Source organism: Ceratotherium simum, chromosome 38, assembly GCF_057802395.1.
Source record: "Ceratotherium simum simum isolate JZ-2026a chromosome 38, ASM5780239v1, whole genome shotgun sequence".
Lineage (NCBI taxonomy): Eukaryota > Metazoa > Chordata > Mammalia > Perissodactyla > Rhinocerotidae > Ceratotherium > Ceratotherium simum.
The window spans coordinates 3464490-3483025 of record NC_141937.1 but is presented as its reverse complement, the minus strand read 5'-3'; the positions used below and the strand labels follow the sequence as shown (position 1 = coordinate 3483025).

General features: G+C 43.9%; 1 protein-coding gene across 1 annotated transcript in view; it reads right to left on the bottom strand.

Annotated features, from left to right (window-relative positions):
* The window catches only part of LOC147912234 (uncharacterized), an 86446-nt gene that overhangs the window by 61580 nt on the left and 6330 nt on the right, over positions 1 to 18536 (bottom strand). The window contains exons 3-4 of the mRNA XM_087424957.1: positions 15607 to 15754; positions 14901 to 15003 (exon numbers count right to left, since the gene is read on the bottom strand). Coding sequence (XP_087281083.1) covers positions 14901 to 15003; positions 15607 to 15754 — 251 coding nt within the window. The remainder of the gene's footprint in view (positions 1 to 14900; positions 15004 to 15606; positions 15755 to 18536) is intronic.

The following is an 18536-nucleotide window of genomic DNA, read 5'->3' as shown; positions in this document are numbered from 1 at the left end:
AGAAGTCTGTGTGAGGAGACTCTCAGAAAGTGACAGCAAGTGAGACCCGGAGATTATCTAGTCCAACCTGTCCCGCCCTCTCCTCTTCTCACATGTCCACATCTCTGAAAGGAGGAAACCAAGGCTGAAATGGGTAAGGAGCTGAGGAAGCCTAAAACTTAGGATACTGAAATTCCAAAGTCTCCACAGTCCAATTAACGTAGCCTCTAAAGTCTGTGGGATGGTTTTATGAAGAAATACAGGAACTTTTCACGAGGTTGAGCCTTGAGTAGATGACTGTAAACTAAGGAAGCTTGGCTTTTCCCAAATTGTGGTAAATATTGCAGATACAATAAAGATGCATTCCATTCACTTCTAATTAATGAGACAGAGTCCTTGAGTGATTAAATATTGTTGCAGACAGGCATTATTTCTGAAGCCTCTCGTTCAGACAGACAGCAGTCGGTGGAAAGGGCTGTGCGAGTGGAGGCTTCGGGACACAGGGCAGTTTCCTTACTGAGAAAGTGAAGGGTTGGCCGAAATGACTTCCAAGCTGTTTAACTCTACAATTGCACAGATTTCAAGATTTTCACATCTTTGGTCACGAGAAAAATGAGATAACTAAATGGGTCCATTAAAGCCTTTAAGATCTTCATTAAATCTGTCTCAGAGAAATTTTTTGTCAAAAAAAACACCTATTTTAACTCTTGGAACTATCAAAAATTTACCAACAGTATTTGCTGAGCATTATTAAACACTTTAAACCTTTGTATTAGAAGTTGATGTTTTTTCCCATTTTTACTTTGGGTACCACTGTTGAATCTACTTTAATGATGGCATGCTCTTTTGAGGAGGAAATCCATTCTTTCATGTCTGTAAATATTTGGTTAGAGACCTTTTTATAATTTCCTGATCGGAACGTGGTTCAGAGTCTACTGCATTTTGGTAATTATTTGCCCTCCACAAAAACATAGGCATTAGTTAGGTATTAGTATAAATTCCATACAAAATGCAAATTCTTTGTAGTCAGTACACTTCCTTAGAATATTTTCTAAAGAGCTTCGCCTACAGCCTTAAAGAGGAGGGCAGGAAAAACGCCGGTTGCAACCTCCCGTTTCTCACGAGGGGCTCCCTGTCAGAAATTGGTTAAGGAGAGGGGAATAGGGGCAATTTTCCTTTAAAATGGAGAGGAGTTTCTTTTAGAAAGGAAATTCCCTGAGGAAGTTGTTTTAAAACAAATAACTGTTCAGGAGGAAGCCAGCAAAAGGTGGGAAGAATTTCCCTTTGATTCCCCCGTCTGTGTATTTGGGCCCAGACGCAGACAACATTTTATGCACATATTAATAGAATGCTAATGAGCCTCCTGCAAGGACAGCGGTATTTGACACTAAGTATTGTCAACAGAAAGGTTTTTTGGTGTATTTTTTTAATCCCATCAAGGTGCACATAAGGGGGGGCCGGTGTTGGGGGAGGTGGGAGATCCCAGTGCCTGGGAATGAATTCCTGGTTTGACTTCCAGTTGGGTGGAGGAGACCAAAGTGATTTATGGAATTATCTCCACATCAAGGGGTTTTCTAAAAGGTGTAAACGTCTTCTTCAAAGTCTTCAGGTGGCTCTATTTATTTAACCCCATTCTCCTCCCCGAAAGCAGGGGTTCTCAAACTTGAGTGGGACCCAGAGTCACCTGAAGTGCTTCTGACAACAGTTTGCACCCTGGGCTCAGATTCCAGATTCCGCAGGGCTGGGTGGGGCCTGAGACTCTGCATTTCTAGCGGGTTCCCAGGGAACGCCCATGCTGCCAGTCCAAGGACCACACTGGGAGACCCACTGCTCTCAAGCATTCATTTTGAGTCTCAGATACTCCAAAGCTTTCATGATCCTACAAGGGGGGCAGCACACTGGAGCTTTTCCTGCAGATGGGATAAGGAATTATGCTCATTCAGTGCAATAGGATGAAATCTCTCAAGCTCCACTGCGTGAAACCTGGGGGGTGGGGCGAGGTGAAGTCTCAGAGGTAGAGGAAATGCATGCTTTCAAGCCCGAGTGTTGTGTGGTTGTCTTTTTTATACAGAGTGTTCCCCGGTAGAGATAGAAAAGCCATTTAACCACAGATTATACTGTGCAGAAAGCTGTAGACACACTTAAGAGAAATTCTAATTGCTTTTTATTCATGCATCCGTTCATTCATTCAAAAACATGTGTTAAATGCCTCCTCTGTGGCAGGCACTGTTCTGGGCTTTAGGGAAACATTGGTGAACAAAACAGATAAACTCCTTGGTGGAGCTCAGCTGGGGAGAAACAGTCGAGAAACATAAAGTAATTCTGTAGCGTGTTAGAAAATGATCGGGAGCTACAGACAGAAGGAAAAGCAGAGGAATTTGGGGAGTGTGGAGCGGGGAGCCGCTGAGAGGGCAGCTAAGCAGGGTGGTCAGCCGGTCCATCACCAGGGGGCAGGCAAGCACAGATGAGAAGGAAGTGAGGGAGGGAGAGGCAGCTGTCTGGGCACAGGTCCTAAATTGGAATCTACCGGGATACTCAGGAGGCAGCATGGAGGCCAGAGGGCAAGTGGGCCAGACAGGGAGTGACCAGACCAGACTGAGTGTGGCCGCTGTGTGGAGATCAGACCACGGTGGCCCAAGGTGGAGCAGGGCCAGCAATGAGGGTGTCACAGCTGTCCAGGGAAAGGTGACAGTGGCCTGGACCAGGGGAGGGGGAAGGTGGCCCGAGTGACAAGGTTCCATATACGGTGAAGAGCCATGTGGTTTGTATATGGAGAGAGAGCAATTGTCCCAGGTGATCTTGTTTTGTGTGATTTCCTTAGTAGAGGCACACACAAATACACCCCAAGAAGTCAGTTCATGATCCATCGGAGAAGGTACTAGTTTCTTAGTGCCGCCCTAACAAAGTAGCACAAACTGGGCGGCTTAGAACAACAGAAACCTGTTATCCTCTCACAGTTCTGGAGGCCGGCAGCGCTCACTCTGAAGGCTCTAGGGGAGGGTCCTCCTTGCCCCTTCCAGCTTCTGGTGCTGTAGACGGTCTTTGGCATTCTCTGTCTCTGTCTTGACATGGCTTCTCCTCTGTGTATGTGCCCAGATGTCCCCTTTTTATGAGGACACAAGTCATATTGGGTTAGGGACCCCCCCACACTCCAGCAGGACCTCATCTAACTAATTACATCTTCAATGACCCTATTTCCCAAGAAAAGCACATTCTGAGGTCTAGGGGCTAAGATTTCAACAAACCTGTTTTGAGGGGACAATTCAACCCATGACAGAGAGCCTATTCACAACTCCCTGATGGAAGATTCCCAACTCCTCTGTGCGTGCACTTATTCACTCCCACAGGCTCGCCCTCCATCACCTCCCCAGGCCCGTCACCTGCCCTGCGTGGTGTCTAGTCCCAACAGTCCCCTGCCCAGCACAGCTGATAAGTGTGAATTTTGCTGCCCGTGACACATGCTGGGGTGCTCTTCACAAAGGTGCCCTGCCCTATCACTTTGGGAGATATGAGCATTTCACACATATTCCAGCTGCTCCATATGCTATATTAAAAAGAAACACAATATAAATACACCTGAGGACACCTTAACAGCAATAAGCAAAAACACGTGGTAGCATTAGATTGGATTCTGAAGTTCGGGAATTATTAACCATGACCTTGTTAATAGTCTGCTGCTAAAACTCTGCTGTGGCTCCTTGTCTGACCCAGAGTAAAAGCCAAAGTCCTTTCTAGGCCCTGTAGGCACATTGTCCCCACCCCTGTCCCCTGCCCATCACAACTCTGCCACTATCCCTGCCTCTCTACCCTCCAGAAACATTAGAGTCCTCAGTGTTCCTCATGCATCATGAACCCCCTGCTGCTCCTCTGCTGAGATGGTCAGACCCAGAGACCCACAGGGTCGCCTCCCTCTCCTCCTTCAAGCCCCTCATGATGATCCCATTTAAATCGCAGCCCCTCCCCCAGCACCGAAATATCCCTTAAACTGCTTGATTTATTTCATGGCATGTATCCCCTCCAATCACACCATCTAATTTATTTATCCATCTTTGTGTTTTATTTTTTATCTGTCTCCTGTCTGTGTAAAGTAGACCCCCTGAAGGTGGGGATTTATCTCTTTCCCTCACTAGACACGTGGCAGGCTAGTGGATGCTGAATAAATATTTGTTGAATGAATGAAATGAAAATGTCTGCTCCGTGAAAACATGAGGTTTCCTAAGAGTAGACTTTTCCTCCCAAGGTATCAGTTAATTGTCCTTAATTGTCGTATTTTCCACAGACGCTTCCTTTCCGAGGCTGCTTTATTTTAGCCAGCGTGCGTCAAGCTCAAGACAGCAGAACCACAAACGTGCAGCTGCTCCCCAGTGCTGAGACGGAACGGGCTGGCCGGGACTCAGCCGGGGACAAAGATCCAGTGGGCGGCACAGCAGAGGGGCTGCCGGCAGCCGGACAGGGGGCAAATGCCAAGGCTCCAAGTGGAAATCTGGACGGGAGTCCTAGCTCCGTCCCTTCCTATGGGACCTTACCCATGTGATGTGGCACTCAGCCTCACTTCCTCAGCTGCAAAATGATTAAGTGAGATAAGCACGGTCATCCGCATTATTCGCTGATTCCGCATCTGCAAGTTTGCCTACTTGCTGGAAAGTATTTGTAACCCCCAAATCAATGCTTGTGAGTTCTTGCTCATTTGTGACATGGACAGAGCAGCCCAAGATTTGAGTCGCTTGCCTTGCACATTCCCAGATGAGGCCGAAGGAGGCTGTGCTCTGCCTTCGTGTTTCTGCTCCCATGCTCTACACGTGTCCTTCTCGAAGTCTGTTTGGTGCCATGTTTTTTTGCATTTTTGTGCTTTTTCTTGCTGATTTCACTGTCTACAGTGGCCCCCAGGCCTGTGCTGAGGTATGGCCAGTGTTTCTAAGCACGAGAAGGCTGCGATGTGCCTTACGGAGAAAGTACGTGTTAGAGAAGCTTCTTTCAGGTGTGAGTTATAGGGCTGATGCCTGTGAGTTCAGTATCAGTGAGTCCACAATATGTATTAAATAAGACGTCTTTACACAGAAACACACACCAAACAAGGTTGAGTATTGATCAGTTGAGGAAAATGTTGGGACAAGAGGCTCAAAGGAGCTTAACCCTGTATTTCTCCTGGAGCAATGCTTCAGTATTCACTAGTCCAGTGTCTGTGGAGACTTAGAGCATATCACTACCGTGGACAATGAGAATCGACTGTGTTTTGTCCAAACATCCACACCCTGTGCAGACAGGCTAAGCTGATCTTCCTGTCCATCACCTCCGAGCCTACTCAGCCTGCATAGGCTGGTGCCAGGTGTCAACACATATTGTGATGGAATAAATCAACCAACGAAAGCCTTCTGTGAACTTCAAGTGCTCTACAATGTTGAGGGACTCCACAGAAACTAAAATCAATAAGCATTTTTCCCCTTCTTTCTTTTTTTAACATCAACTGCTTGTACAGTTGGATTCCAGCAAGAGCCTACTATGGCTCCCCAAACCACCCGTCACTGACTGGAAAAACCATGAAGATTTTTTGTTTATTTATTTTGGAATCTTTTGATGCATCAACCTTTTTCAGCAGTTGGCTGAGTCAAAAACAACACTCATATATTTGTACACCCATGTTCATAGCAGCATTATTCACAATGGACAAAAAATGGAAGCAACCCCAGTGTCCACTGGCTGACAGATGGATGGATAAACAAAATGTGGTCTATACAGACAATGGAATATTATTCAGCCTTGAAAAGGAAGGAAATTTTGACACATGCCACAGCATGGGTGAACTTTGCAGACATTATGCTGAGTGAAACAAGCCAGTCACAAAAAGACAACTACTGTATGATCCCACTTACTCTAGGTCCCCAGAGTAGTCAAATTCATAGAGACAGACAGTAGAATGGTGGTTGCCAGGGTTGGGGGGAGGGGGGAATGGGGAGTTGGTGTTTAATGGGCACAGAGTTTCAGTTTTACAAGATGAAAAGCTCTTTTTTCAAAGTTAAAACTCTTTTTTAGAATCATGGGGATGTATGGTGGTGATGGTTGCACAATAATGTGGATGTACTTAGTGCCACAGAACTGTACACTTAAAAATCGTTAGTATGAGGGGCTGGCCTGGTGGCTTAGTGGTTAAGTTCATGTGTTCCGCTTCAGCGGCCCAGGGTTCACAGGTTCGGATCCCAGGTGTGGACCTACACACTGCTCATCAAGCCATGCTGTGTGGCGTCCCACATACAAAAAAGAGAGGAAAATTGGCACAGATGTTAGCTCAGGGACAGTCTTCCTCAAGCAAAAAGAGGAAGATTGGCAATGGATGTTAGCTCAGAGCCAATCTTTCTCACCAAAAAAAAAAAAAAAAAAAAAAGGTTATGATGGTAAATTTTATGATATGTATCTTTTACCACAATTTTAAAATTTTTAAGAAAGAAAAAACGTCATGCAAATGAATATTAAACAAAAATAGATAGTATGATTTTAAAAATTACAGAAGTAAACCTAGCTAGACAGGTAGAGAGAGGAGGTAGAATTTTCTACTAGTTTCTCCATTTTCTTGAGCTAAAAGAATCCTCTAAACTCTTGCTCTGGTTTTTCACAGCCTCCCCAATGTAGCAGGCGGGGCTTGCTTTGGTTCAGGCCTTCTTGTTTTGACTGTGGCCCCAGGGCCTGAAGTGCTGATCGCATCACTGATTGTCAGTCAGGAAGACCAGTGATCCCCGGGGCTGTGCTGTGAGCACACGCGGAGGGCAGCTATCAGCTCAGGGGGCTCTGAGGGGAGAGTTCTCAGTCATAGGGCTTAAAACCTGGGCCCTAGTGCAAAACCTTTCAGAGTCAACTCTTACCTGTGACCATGGGCTCACACTGCATTCGTCATGTACCCTAAAGAGCCCCTCAGGGGCCGGCCGGGTGGTGCAAGTGGTTAAGTGCGCGCGCTCCGCTGCGGCGGCCCGGGCTCCCCCGGTTCGGATCCCGGGCGCGCACCGACACACTGTTTGGCAAGCCATGCTGTGGCGGCATCCCATATAAAGTGGAGGAAGATGGGCATGGATGTTAGCCCAGGGCCAGTCTTCCACAGCAAAAAGAGGAGGATTGGCAGATGTTAGCTCATGGCCGAGCTTCCTCATAAAAAAAAAAAAAAGAGCTCCTCAAAATTTCTGGAACTTGATGGCTTGGGTAGGGGCAATAAGCACGAGCCACGAAGCTAGCAAACTTCGAGAAGTGGTTTTATGTGTATGTTTGGGTGGTACTGGGAGTAGACGAAAAGGTTTCTGAATAGGATGGGACAGGGCGGTGGGGCGGAGGTGGGGGGGGAGGTAGACCCAGCCTTCTTGTGGAAGGTGAGCAGTATTTACTATGCTGTATTTTGAAGAAAGAAAAATGACTAGAGGAAAGGTCCTTCATCTCACACGTCTTCCGCATAGTTCTAGAAACACCACTAATTTGAGATTTATTTCAGCTAGAAAGCAGCTTTATACACACACACACATCCATGCACAGAAGCTATGTTAGCGGAAATATCTTTAATCAGATTTTTTTCTTCCTAATATCTACCTGAAATTAATCAACTGAGAAGGAGCCTTGACCTAGCACAGAGATAAATATTAGAGCTTACACAGGTTTGAGACGTTTAGGCAGCCTCTCTGGGGAGCCTTGAGAAGGGGAATTAGGAAGAAGCCAATCTTCGTCAGCCTCCACTTCAAAATGGCACGGAGGCCCGCCCAGGGGCAGGGCTGGACACTGGCCCTGAGGACTGTGGGGGAGTGGGTGGTGGGGGCTGGCCAGACCTTACTTCGCCAAAGGCAGTGAGGAATAATAACAGGCCTGGGGCAGAACCCTGGCTCTGCCACTGCCCAGCTGCGTCCCGGTCACTTCTCCAACCTCTCTGCGTCTCCAAGTTCTCATTCGGGAAACGGGTGTAGATAAAACCCAACCAGAAGGGCAATGAGATGAAGTTACTTCCTACAGCACATTAAAGGCAGCAAACAAAAGCTAACATGAGAGCACGATGAACAACAGGGTACCTTTCTCTTCTCTCGGTTTTCAAGGTCCTGTTGAAAGTTGAGATCACGCGTTTTCATCTGCATCTGTTGCTTCTCCATTTTCGCATGGAGCGGATTCATGGACTTCACATACGTGACGTTTCTTAGTCTGTGCTTGTCCTTGTGGAACTCAAGGTCGTGCTAAGAGAAATATCCCATTACCAAATCAGAAATTCATAATTAAAAGAATGCGCACAGCACAAGGGATCTTACCGGGGAGATAGAATGTCCTACACCTTGATTTGGGTAAAGGCTCATAGGTGTACATATTTTTCAAAAGTCATCCATTGGCACACTTAAAATGTGGGCACTTTATTGTGTGTAAATTACACCTTATAAAGTTGATTAACTATATGATTCTAAAAATAATAAAATAAGGGGCCAGGCTGGTGGCATAGTGGTTAAGTTTGTACACTCCCATTCGGCTGCCCGGGGTTCACAGGTTGGGATCCTGGGTACAGACCTATGCACCACTTATCAAGTCACACTGTGGCAGGCATCCCATATAAAGTAGAGGAAGATGGGCACAGATGTTAGCCCAGGGCCAATCTTCCACAGCAAAAAAAAGAGGGGGATTGGCAACAGATGTTACCTCAGGGCTAATCTTCCTCAAAAAAAAATAAAAATAAAATATGTCCCTACCCTCCTATTCTATGTCATAGATGATTCTTCAGTTAAGTTCTGAGTTCTATATCGACAAGCTTTAACTATAAAGAAATAAGACTAATATCCATAAGCAGATACGAAAACAGTCTTATTATTTTAGGATAGCATAGTCAAGAAAGGGAAAAATTTAATGTAGTAAATGATCTATTGCCATGGATAATTTATAATCATAACTGAGAACTAGATTTATCCCTTTAACTTAATCTTGAAAAATTACATGTTTGGGTCCAGGAGGCAGATAGAAGAAAGACAGGTGTATGCATAGATCTCCTCTTCTTTTTTTTAGGAAGATCAGCCCTGAGCTAACATCCATGCTAATCCTCCTCTTTTTGCTGAAGAAGACTGGCCCTGAGCTAACATCCATTGCCAATCCTCCTCCTTTTTTTCCCTTTTTCTCTCCAAAGCCCCAGTAGATAGTTGTATGTCATAGTTGCACATCTTTCTAGCTGCTGTATGTGGGACGCTGCCCCAGCATGGCCGGACAAGCGGTGTGCGCCCGGGATCCGAACCCGGGCCACCAGCAGCGGAGCGTGCACACCCAACTGCCAAGCCATGGGGCCGGCCCCATAGATCTCTTCTGACCACCTTGTAGCTCCTCTCTACTTTCATTCAGGGCAAAATAGGAGGAAATCTTGAAGCAGTTTTCACTTTCCAAAATTTAGACACACTTTTTTTCCTGATAGTCATTAGGCTGCAGATACAAAACTCGATTGTCGATCCACTGATCACATGAATACTCCCATCCAGAAAAGAAGTATTTTGTCTTAGATCAAAACTTTTTCAGAATTGGAGAGAATCACTGTTATTTAAATCAAAATAAATGAAGTTAAAGGAACTGTGTAACTGCACCTTAAATTCCTACTGCATTTATCCTTTTGAATCCTCTCACTTGAGAGGAAATTAGTCTCAGAGACTCTGCTGTGATCAGAAGACAAACTCTGTATGATTTCAAATCTTTTATATTTTTTGAGGTTTGTTTTATGTCCCAGGATATGATCTCTCTTGGTGTCTGTTCCTGGGCACTTGAGAGAATGTGTTCTGTTGTTGTTGGGTGGAGTGTTCCATAAATGTTAAATTGATCCATCGGTTAATGGGGTTGTTGAGGTCTTCTCTATTCCTGGTGATTTTCTGTCCACTTGTGCTATTAGTTGCTGAGAGGGTATGTTGAAGTCTCCAACTACAATTGTGGACTTGTCTATTTCTCCTTTCACTTATATGCATTTTTGTTTCACATATTTTGCAGCAGAACACAGGAAATTATAAAGAGCACAAATCAATGAACTTAGAGAAAAACAATAGAGCAAATCAATGAAACAAAGAATTGGTTCTTTGAGAAGATCAATAAAATTGACAATAAAATCTCCAGGCCCACATGGTTGCAATGCAGTATATGTATTTTCATATATTTAAGATTGCTATGTTTTCTCGGTAGATCAACTCTTTTATCAGTACATAACATCCTTCTCTGTCTGGCAATTTTCTTTGCTCTGAAGTCTACTTCACCTGATATTAATATAGCTACTCCTGCTTGCCTTTGATTAATATTTGCATGACATACCGTTTTTCCATCCTTTTACTTTCTAGCTGCCAATATTATAATATTTAAAGTAAATTCCTTGTAGAAAGCATAGAATTGGGTCATGTTTTAAATCCATTCTGACAATCTCTTTTCATTGGTGTATTTAGGTCATTTACATTTAATGGTAATTAATGATTTATTAGGGCTTAGGTCTACCACTTTATTTTTGTTTTCTGTTTCTCTGTTTCCCTTTCTCTGCCTTCTTGTGGGTTACTTGAACCTTTTTTAGATTTCCAATTTGATTTAACTATAGTGTTATTGAGTGGACCAATTACACAGCTTTTTTAGTGCTTGTTCCAGGTATGACATTACGTATACATAACGTATCACAGTCCACTGGTGGTGAAGTATAGAGACCTTACCTCCCTCTGAGTTCTTTCCCCTCCACGGCTTATAAAATAATTGTCTTAGATATTTCCTCTACACACATTTAGAACCATATTAGACAGTGTTATACTTTTTGCTTCAACTATCGAACATAATTTAGAAAACTCAAGAAGAAAAGAAAAACCTACTGTATTTACCCACATTTTTTCTTATTAGGCCCCTTCTTCTTTCTTGGTGTTCCAAGGTCCTTCTATTATTATTTACTTCATTTTCAGAGAACTATCTTTAATGATTATTTTAGGGTATGTCTGAAGGTGACAAATTCTCTTCATTTTTCTTTATCTGAGAAAATCTTAATTTCCCATTCATTCCTGAAGGATATTTTCACCAGGTATAAGATCCTGGATTGACAGTGTTTCTCTTTCAATGTCTGAAAATATCAAAGGCCACTTCATCCTGACCTCTGTGGTTTCTGATGAGAAGTCATCCGTTAATCTCACTGAGGCTCACTTGTCATTTTTCACCATTAAGCATGACATAGTAATCAAGTTAATATTCTTCTATTCCTATTTTATGTAGAGTTTTTTAAATCAAGGATAAATTTTGAGTTTTATCAATTTCCTTTTCAGTATCTACTGAAATTATATATTATTTTCTCACTTGAACTAATAATATAATGAATTATATTATAATAGTCTATTTTCTAATACTGAACCACTTTTCCTGTCTTAACACAAATCCAGCTTGGTCTCATATTATTGTTTTTATATTCTATTTACATTTTGATGGATTTTAATAGAAATTGATTTAGAGTTTTTGAATCTTTATTCATAAGATCAATTTTTTGAGTGTGTGTGTGAGGAAGATCAGCCCTGAGCTAACATCTATTGCCAATCCTCCTCCTTTTTTTTCCCCTTTTTCTCCCCAAAGCCCCAGTAGATAGTTGTATGTCATAGTTGCACATCCTTCTAGTTGCTGTGTGTGGGACGCCGCCACAGCATGGCCCGACAAGCAGTGCATCGGTGCACGCCCAGGATCTGAGCCCAGGCCGCCAGAAGCAGAGCGGATGCACTTAACCGCTAAGCCACTGGGCCGGCCCCCATAAGATCAATTTTTAAGTTTTAGAGGAACTATCTTTTCCAAAATCAACATTTTTCTAGTTTCAAAAAATTAGATAGCTTTCTTTATTAATGCACTAGATCAGTTTAAATAGCAGAAAATTGATCTATTTTATGAAAACATGTTAAAACTCAGTTGTGAAATGTCAGAGTCCATTATAGGAAGATAGTTCTTTGATTACTTCTTCTATTTCCTGGTTATTGATCTATCCAGGCTTGCTTTCTTCTTTGCGTTTTCTTATAAAACCACCCACTCCACAGAGATGTTCAATGTTTACTCTAGAGTTCTATGCAGCATGATCATATATTCTTTAACCAGTGGGCTAGCCTGGGAATATTCCTTCCACAGTGATGGCCCACACACAAGGGGGCCTGCCCAACCAACACATTTTAACCCCTGCACGCCCAACATGTCTGCTATGATTCCATCAGCCAGAGAAAATCACATGGCCCAGCTTCAAGCCAAAAAGTGGGAAAGAAGGCTCTCCATCAAAGATGAGAGGAACTGCACAGGGACACAGCAAAGAGCAGGAGTGCAGGGAGGGTGAAAACTTCAGTCTACTGTAGAGCTTTCATTGTTTTTAGTTGGAAGAAAATTTAGTGATCAAATCTGGGTTCAAAGATGGGTGCTCACTGCTACTGGGTGTCACTGCTTCTGTGCCCTTTTAGTGGACTAAGTTAGAGAACACGTCTTAAAAATAAAGCATGACTTCATATTAATATTTGCAGTGCAAACAGAACATTGTACGTTTTTGCATAGACTTTCATTTTGTACCTGTATTTTCTCACACTAAAAATCTTGGTTTACAAGAGCATTAAAAATTACTTCTTTTTTTATCTTATTACATTCATAAAATAATTTTAAAGTAATAATTCTAATATGATTAATAACAATAAAATTACCACGTAAAGTTCAAGATGTCTTTGTAACTCCTTTTGTACTTAGACTATAGTCCACTAAGCATGTACAATAATGTAAATAATAAAAATACTACGTTTTAAAAACCCATGAAATAATTATTTTCTCCCTGTGGTTACATTATCAGTGTGATATACAGTTAGCTTCACTAATTACGGTTTTCAATGTTTGGGCTGCTTTTTTCTGTTAATTACGTGATATATTTGCATGGTTCTAACATCAAAGAGGGTTAGAGGATTTACGGTTGAGTCTCACTTTCATTCCAGCTTGTTCTCCCTATGTGTCCCCTAAGGGAACCATCTTACCATGAGTTTCTGGTTTATCTGTTTCTTTTTGTGAATACATATACCTGTATTCTTATTTCCCACCTACAGTACACAAGATGTAGCATTCTACTTATTCTGTTCTGACCCTGGCTTTTTTTCACCTGATATGGTATTTTGGAGATCTCATCGTATCAGTACACAGAGATCTTCTTCTTCCTTTGTGTAGCTTCATAGTCCGGCCCTCTATTCATGGATGTTTCCACTGTTTCCAGTCTCATGCTGTCACAAATAATACTGCAGTTAACAACACCGTGCACAGGCCATTACGTGCTTGTGCAGGTGCAGCTCTGTGATAGATTGCTGGAAGTGGGGTTGCTAGATTGAAGGGTAAATGCAGCTGTTACTTTGTTTCTATTGCTTTTTTAAGCGAAATAGTGTTTTTAATCCGAAGGCAATCTTTGCTGATCTCGCCTGTATTAGATGAAATAATCTCTCAAACCTGTTTGAGACTATGGATTAGGCCTTTAGTTTTTCCTCCTGTATTAAAAAGTAAATTTGTTTTATACGATACTATTTGTTCTGAAGCCCCAGAATGATTCCCCTATTCTATACCTCTGAATCTTTGCTGTGTCTGGTCATTTGTTTTCACTGTCTTATTCCTCAAGTGTGTGAGTGTACGCGCGCGTGCATGTACTCGTGTATGTGTGCTCATGTGTCTGTGTGAGTGCTTGTGTCTGCGTGGGCACTCATGTGTATGTGTTCTCACGTATGTCTGTGTGTGTTTCCGCTCATGTGTGTGCTCATGTGTGCCTGTGTGTGTGTGTGTCTGTGTCTGGCTACTGTGTGTGTGTGTGTGTCTGCTCGTGTGTGTCTGCATATGTTTGTAGGTTTTGGGGGGGGAGGAGCCTGTGGTGCTGTGGGGGTGGCAGGGCCTATACTTTTTTCCAGTATTGACATTTTGGGGTTTTATCTTTTTTTTAGAAATTTGTGGGTCTCGCATGAGTATCTTTTAATCTATGAACAAAATAATGGAAAATCTTATTTATTTTGCTTACTTGGGCTCCAGCTGACTGGAGATACAGAAACGATAATGAGTTAGCAGTTTTGCCCAGGTTTTGTTTCAGCCGCCCCAAGTGAGGGCAGAGGTGGATGTCATTATTGATTTCTGGGGTGTGTGTGTGTGTGTGTGTGTGATTTGCTCTGCCGAGTAAGCCAGCACGCCCCACAGCCCTCCCTAGACTGGCTCCTACGTCATCGTCATCACCGTCCCCATAGACCCTAGCTTTCTCGCGTGTGTGCCAAGTGCAGGCACAACTCCAAGGGTTTGACACAAATTAACTCACTAAACCCTCAAGATGCAGGCACGGGTATTAGCCTAATTTACAGACATGTAAACCTTAGCACAGAAGCATTAAAGACACAGCCCAAGCCACACAGTGCAGAGTAGGAACTGAGGACATCAAACAGAGAAATATTAAAGCCCACAAATTCAATTTGCTAACACTGACACAAAAAGCTACCACCTGTCCCAACAAGAGCAAACCTTTGCATTCCAGCCGTGATCCCCAGCCTCACCTGGGCCTGCTCTGGCTGTTTGGTTGCTCACTCTGTGCAACGACTATTTCCGATGTTCTCCAGCTGCCCACACACCTCCACCACAGACGCTGCCCTCCTTTATAAAGAGCACAGAAAGCATCGTGATGACCTCAGACTCGCTCTACCAAATCCTGGGATCTGCCTGCCCGCACCCTATTGTCCTGTGAGCTCGGTGGTCGAGAGGGGAGGGGGCTCAGTTCTTCCTTCCCCAGGATCCTGGCCTCAAAGGACCAGGGTCGGACACAACCTCTCTTTTCTGGATTTCAAGCTTCTCAACTTTAAATTCAAGGGGTGGATGTAGAGGACCCCAGAGCGTTCTTGCAGTCTTGAAATGCCGAGGCCACATGTGGGGGCACGTCTGGTTTTCCCACGAGCGCCCCTGCGCGCACCTGCTCTCACCTAGATGTCCCGCCGGCCTCGCGCCGCTTCCCCTGTCCTCCTCTAGAGGGCACCGCAGATCCAGGAGCCGCGGCTCTAGGCGCGCCGGCGGCAGATCGTTGCTCTGGGGGCGGGGGAGAGAGAATTAAAAACACGCGAAGTTTACGGGTTTCCTATATTATTGGTTGATTTCAACTTGCCATGTTCCCTTTTGTGATCGTGGATAACCAAAAGCTGCGTGAATTTTTCACACGCATTCATGTAAAAGTGACCTTTTTCTAAAAACTTGGTTAGAAATTGCAACTTTATGCTTTCAAAGTTGTAATTTTGCCAGACTCTATACACTTAGTATAAACGCGCAGTGACATTTTCTGCCCCTAATAATGGCGCTGTTGTTAGAACAGGAGCTGAGGACATCCAATAGAGGGCGCAACGGCAATGAAACGGACTCAGTTCCTGCCTGTGCCACCAACTTCTGTTCTGTGTCTTCATCGGTGTGAAAATGTGGACTGAGCGTCTCTGCATTCACTGTTCCGGATCATCTTTCAAGATCCGAGACATCCTAAGTCACACATTTTTTAAAAAGGGCATCAAATTTTGGATCAGGATAATTTTTACTCTAAGACGTATTTTACCTTGTGTTTTTTTCATACATATAACAAAATGTGGTTCCCGAGAACTCTGGTTGGGAGTGAGGTTGTGGTGTTCAGTTTGTGTGCAAACTCGCGACCACAAGGACGAGCAGGCGGATGGTAGATGCAGTTAGGGGAGCCAGGGGGCCGCTCTCCTTCCCCAGGCGCGGCGCGATGCCGTCCAGCTCCCCCTGCCACGAACAGAAGGGGGCTCCACGTCCCGGCCGCTCTTTCCCAGGCTCACTTGGGGCACAGAAGCGGCTCAGAACAAGAGTAACGATTTTTATGAAAGAGGCGAGAGAGAAATGGAGAAGCAGGCGGGAGAATCCAGAAGCATCCCTCTGCCGCTGAGAAGGAATCTCTTTCCAAGCACAGCAGCACCCAGTCCTGCTCCAGCCTGCAGAAGCCGGGGCCAGGGCGCTCTCAGCCACCACGGAGGCCCTTGTTCCCTTTGTCGGCTTTCTTTCCTTCCTGGATTTCGGAGCCTGGCAATGGAGTGGAGAGGAGCTGGGGTGGGGGCGGGGGAGGTGGGGGGCTTATCAAAGGCACAGGGAAAACAGCCAAGGGGTCTTGGAGAGCCACAGGAGACATTTTCTTCTTGATTCGTCCCTATTCCTCCTTGTCTCTCCCACTGGCACCTATATTAATCTCTTTCAGAGGTTAGCAGAATACTCTGTTTTTTAATTGAGAAATATAATTCACATACCATAAAACTCACCCTTTTAAAGCATTCAATTCAGTGGCTTTAGTATATTCTCAGGGTTATACAATTGTCACCAGAATCAATTTTAGAACATTTTCATCACCCTAAAAGGAAGCCCTGTACCCATTAGCACTCACTCCCCATATCCCCTCCTCGCAGCCCCTGGCAACCACTAATCTGCTTTCTGTCTCTAGAGATGTTATGGTTGAATTGTGTCTTCCCCCACCCAACAAAATTCTTATGTGACTGTATTTGGAGATGGGGCTTTAAAGAGGTGATTAAGTTAAAATGAGGCTCTTAGAGTGGGTGCTCATTCCATCTGACTGGTGCCCTTATAAGAAGATTAGCAGATTAACTCAGTACAATAGGCTTTTCTATTCTGGGTATTTCATATAAATGGAATTATACAACATATAGTCTTTGGCATCTAGTTTCTTCTTTTTTGTGTGTGTGAGGAAGATTGGCTTTATATGTGGGACGTCGCCACAGCATGGCTTGATGAGCAGGGCATATGTCCGTGCCTGGGATCCGAACCTGTGAACCCCAGGCTTCCAAAGCAGAGCACTTGAACTTAACCACTACACTACTGCGCCAGCCCCTGGCATCTAGTTTCTTTCACTTAGCAAAATGTTTTCAAGGTTCATCCATGTTGTAGTATATATCCATGTATATAAGTCCTTTATTCCTTTTTATGGCTGAATAGTATTCCATTGTATGGATATGTTACATTTTAATTATCCACTTACACTTCATGAACATTTGGGTTGTTTTCACTGTTTGACTGTTATGAATGATGCTGTTATGAAAATCATGCACAAGTTTTTGCATGAACATATATTTTCAATTATCTTGAGTATATACTTAGAAGTGGAATTTCTGGTTCATAAGGTAATTCTACGTTTAATTTTTTAAGGAACTGTCAAACTGTTTCCCAAAGTGGCTGCAGCATTTTACATTCCCACCAGTAACATAAAAGGGTTCTGATTTCTCCACATCCTTGCCAACGGTTGTTTATTGTCTGTCTTTCTTATTATAGCCCTCCTGGTGAGTACGAAGTGATAGCTTGTTGTGGTTACAATATTCTTTTATGTCAAGAATGGTTAGCACAACATAGTTTCTTTCTCTGTGCCCCACCTTCCAATATTTGTACTTTTCACAAACATCAGAAACATAATCACTAGTTGTGTGGCCCATTCTTGAATCTTACCCAACGGTTTTGTAGTTCATCCATTTTGGCACTGTTGAACTTCTCTAAGTGTGGATGCATGTGTGTGTGCGGGCATGCACAGGCATGTGCATACGTGTCCCCTTCCCACACGACTACATCATCTCCTGGTCATGAGGGACGTTGTTGGTTCCCTTGACCATCTTTCGCAGCACAACGCTGCAAACTCAGCAGCTGTTAAACACCGGGAGTTGCTGGAACGGTGCTGTTCCAGATGGACTTGGAGAACTCACTCCTATATTTATGGTCCACAGGTGGCTCATCTCACTGCCTTCAAGAACAGAGCTCCGGCCCATCCTCTTCACTCCCCGAGACTTGTTGCCATTAGAGGTTCCCTCGCCATCTTCCCAGTGGCCTTCAACCCTCCCTGTGATCTGTGCCACCACACCCTCCCTCTCTGACTTCATCTACCCCCTCACTCTCCCTAGCTCCCTCCCAGGCCAGGAGAGTCCCACTCCTGCCTTGTCCTTGCTGCCCCATCAGTGAAGGTCTTTCTACGTGTCTGCTCAGTTTGCCCCTTCACCCCTAAGTGTTTGCTCAGATGCTGCCTTCCCAGGAGGCCCTTTGCTGAGGTCTTCACCCCACCCCGTGGTCTTCAATGCCATCCTAGCTTTATTTTTCTCTACATTGCTTATTACATTTTAACAAACTATTTATTATATATATAATTCACTTATATATAATTTTATGTATAGTTTTATAAATGATTTACTTACTTCTCTGGCTTCCTGGCTGTCTCCCTCCACCGGAATCAGGCCACAAGCCTAGGGATCTGTGTTCTGCCCGCTGCTGGAATCCCACCCCCAGACGCCCCTGGCACACAGGAGGTTCTCGCTCAATGAGTATTTGCTGAACTGGGTGTGTATTACGCTGGTCAGAGGAGGAAAGAACACCCGATCAGCTGATAAAAACCGCAGTCACACAATTGATCATTTTAATCCCATCAGAGGAGGAAATGAAAGGTAGGAACTTCCAGGCCAAGTAATACAGCAACTTTGAACGTCTTAAATGACATTGTTTTAAATTTGATAATGAAATAATACAGTTGAAATCTTTTCATGTCAATTTGACTCTAGCTTTTAAAGGAATTATTCAGA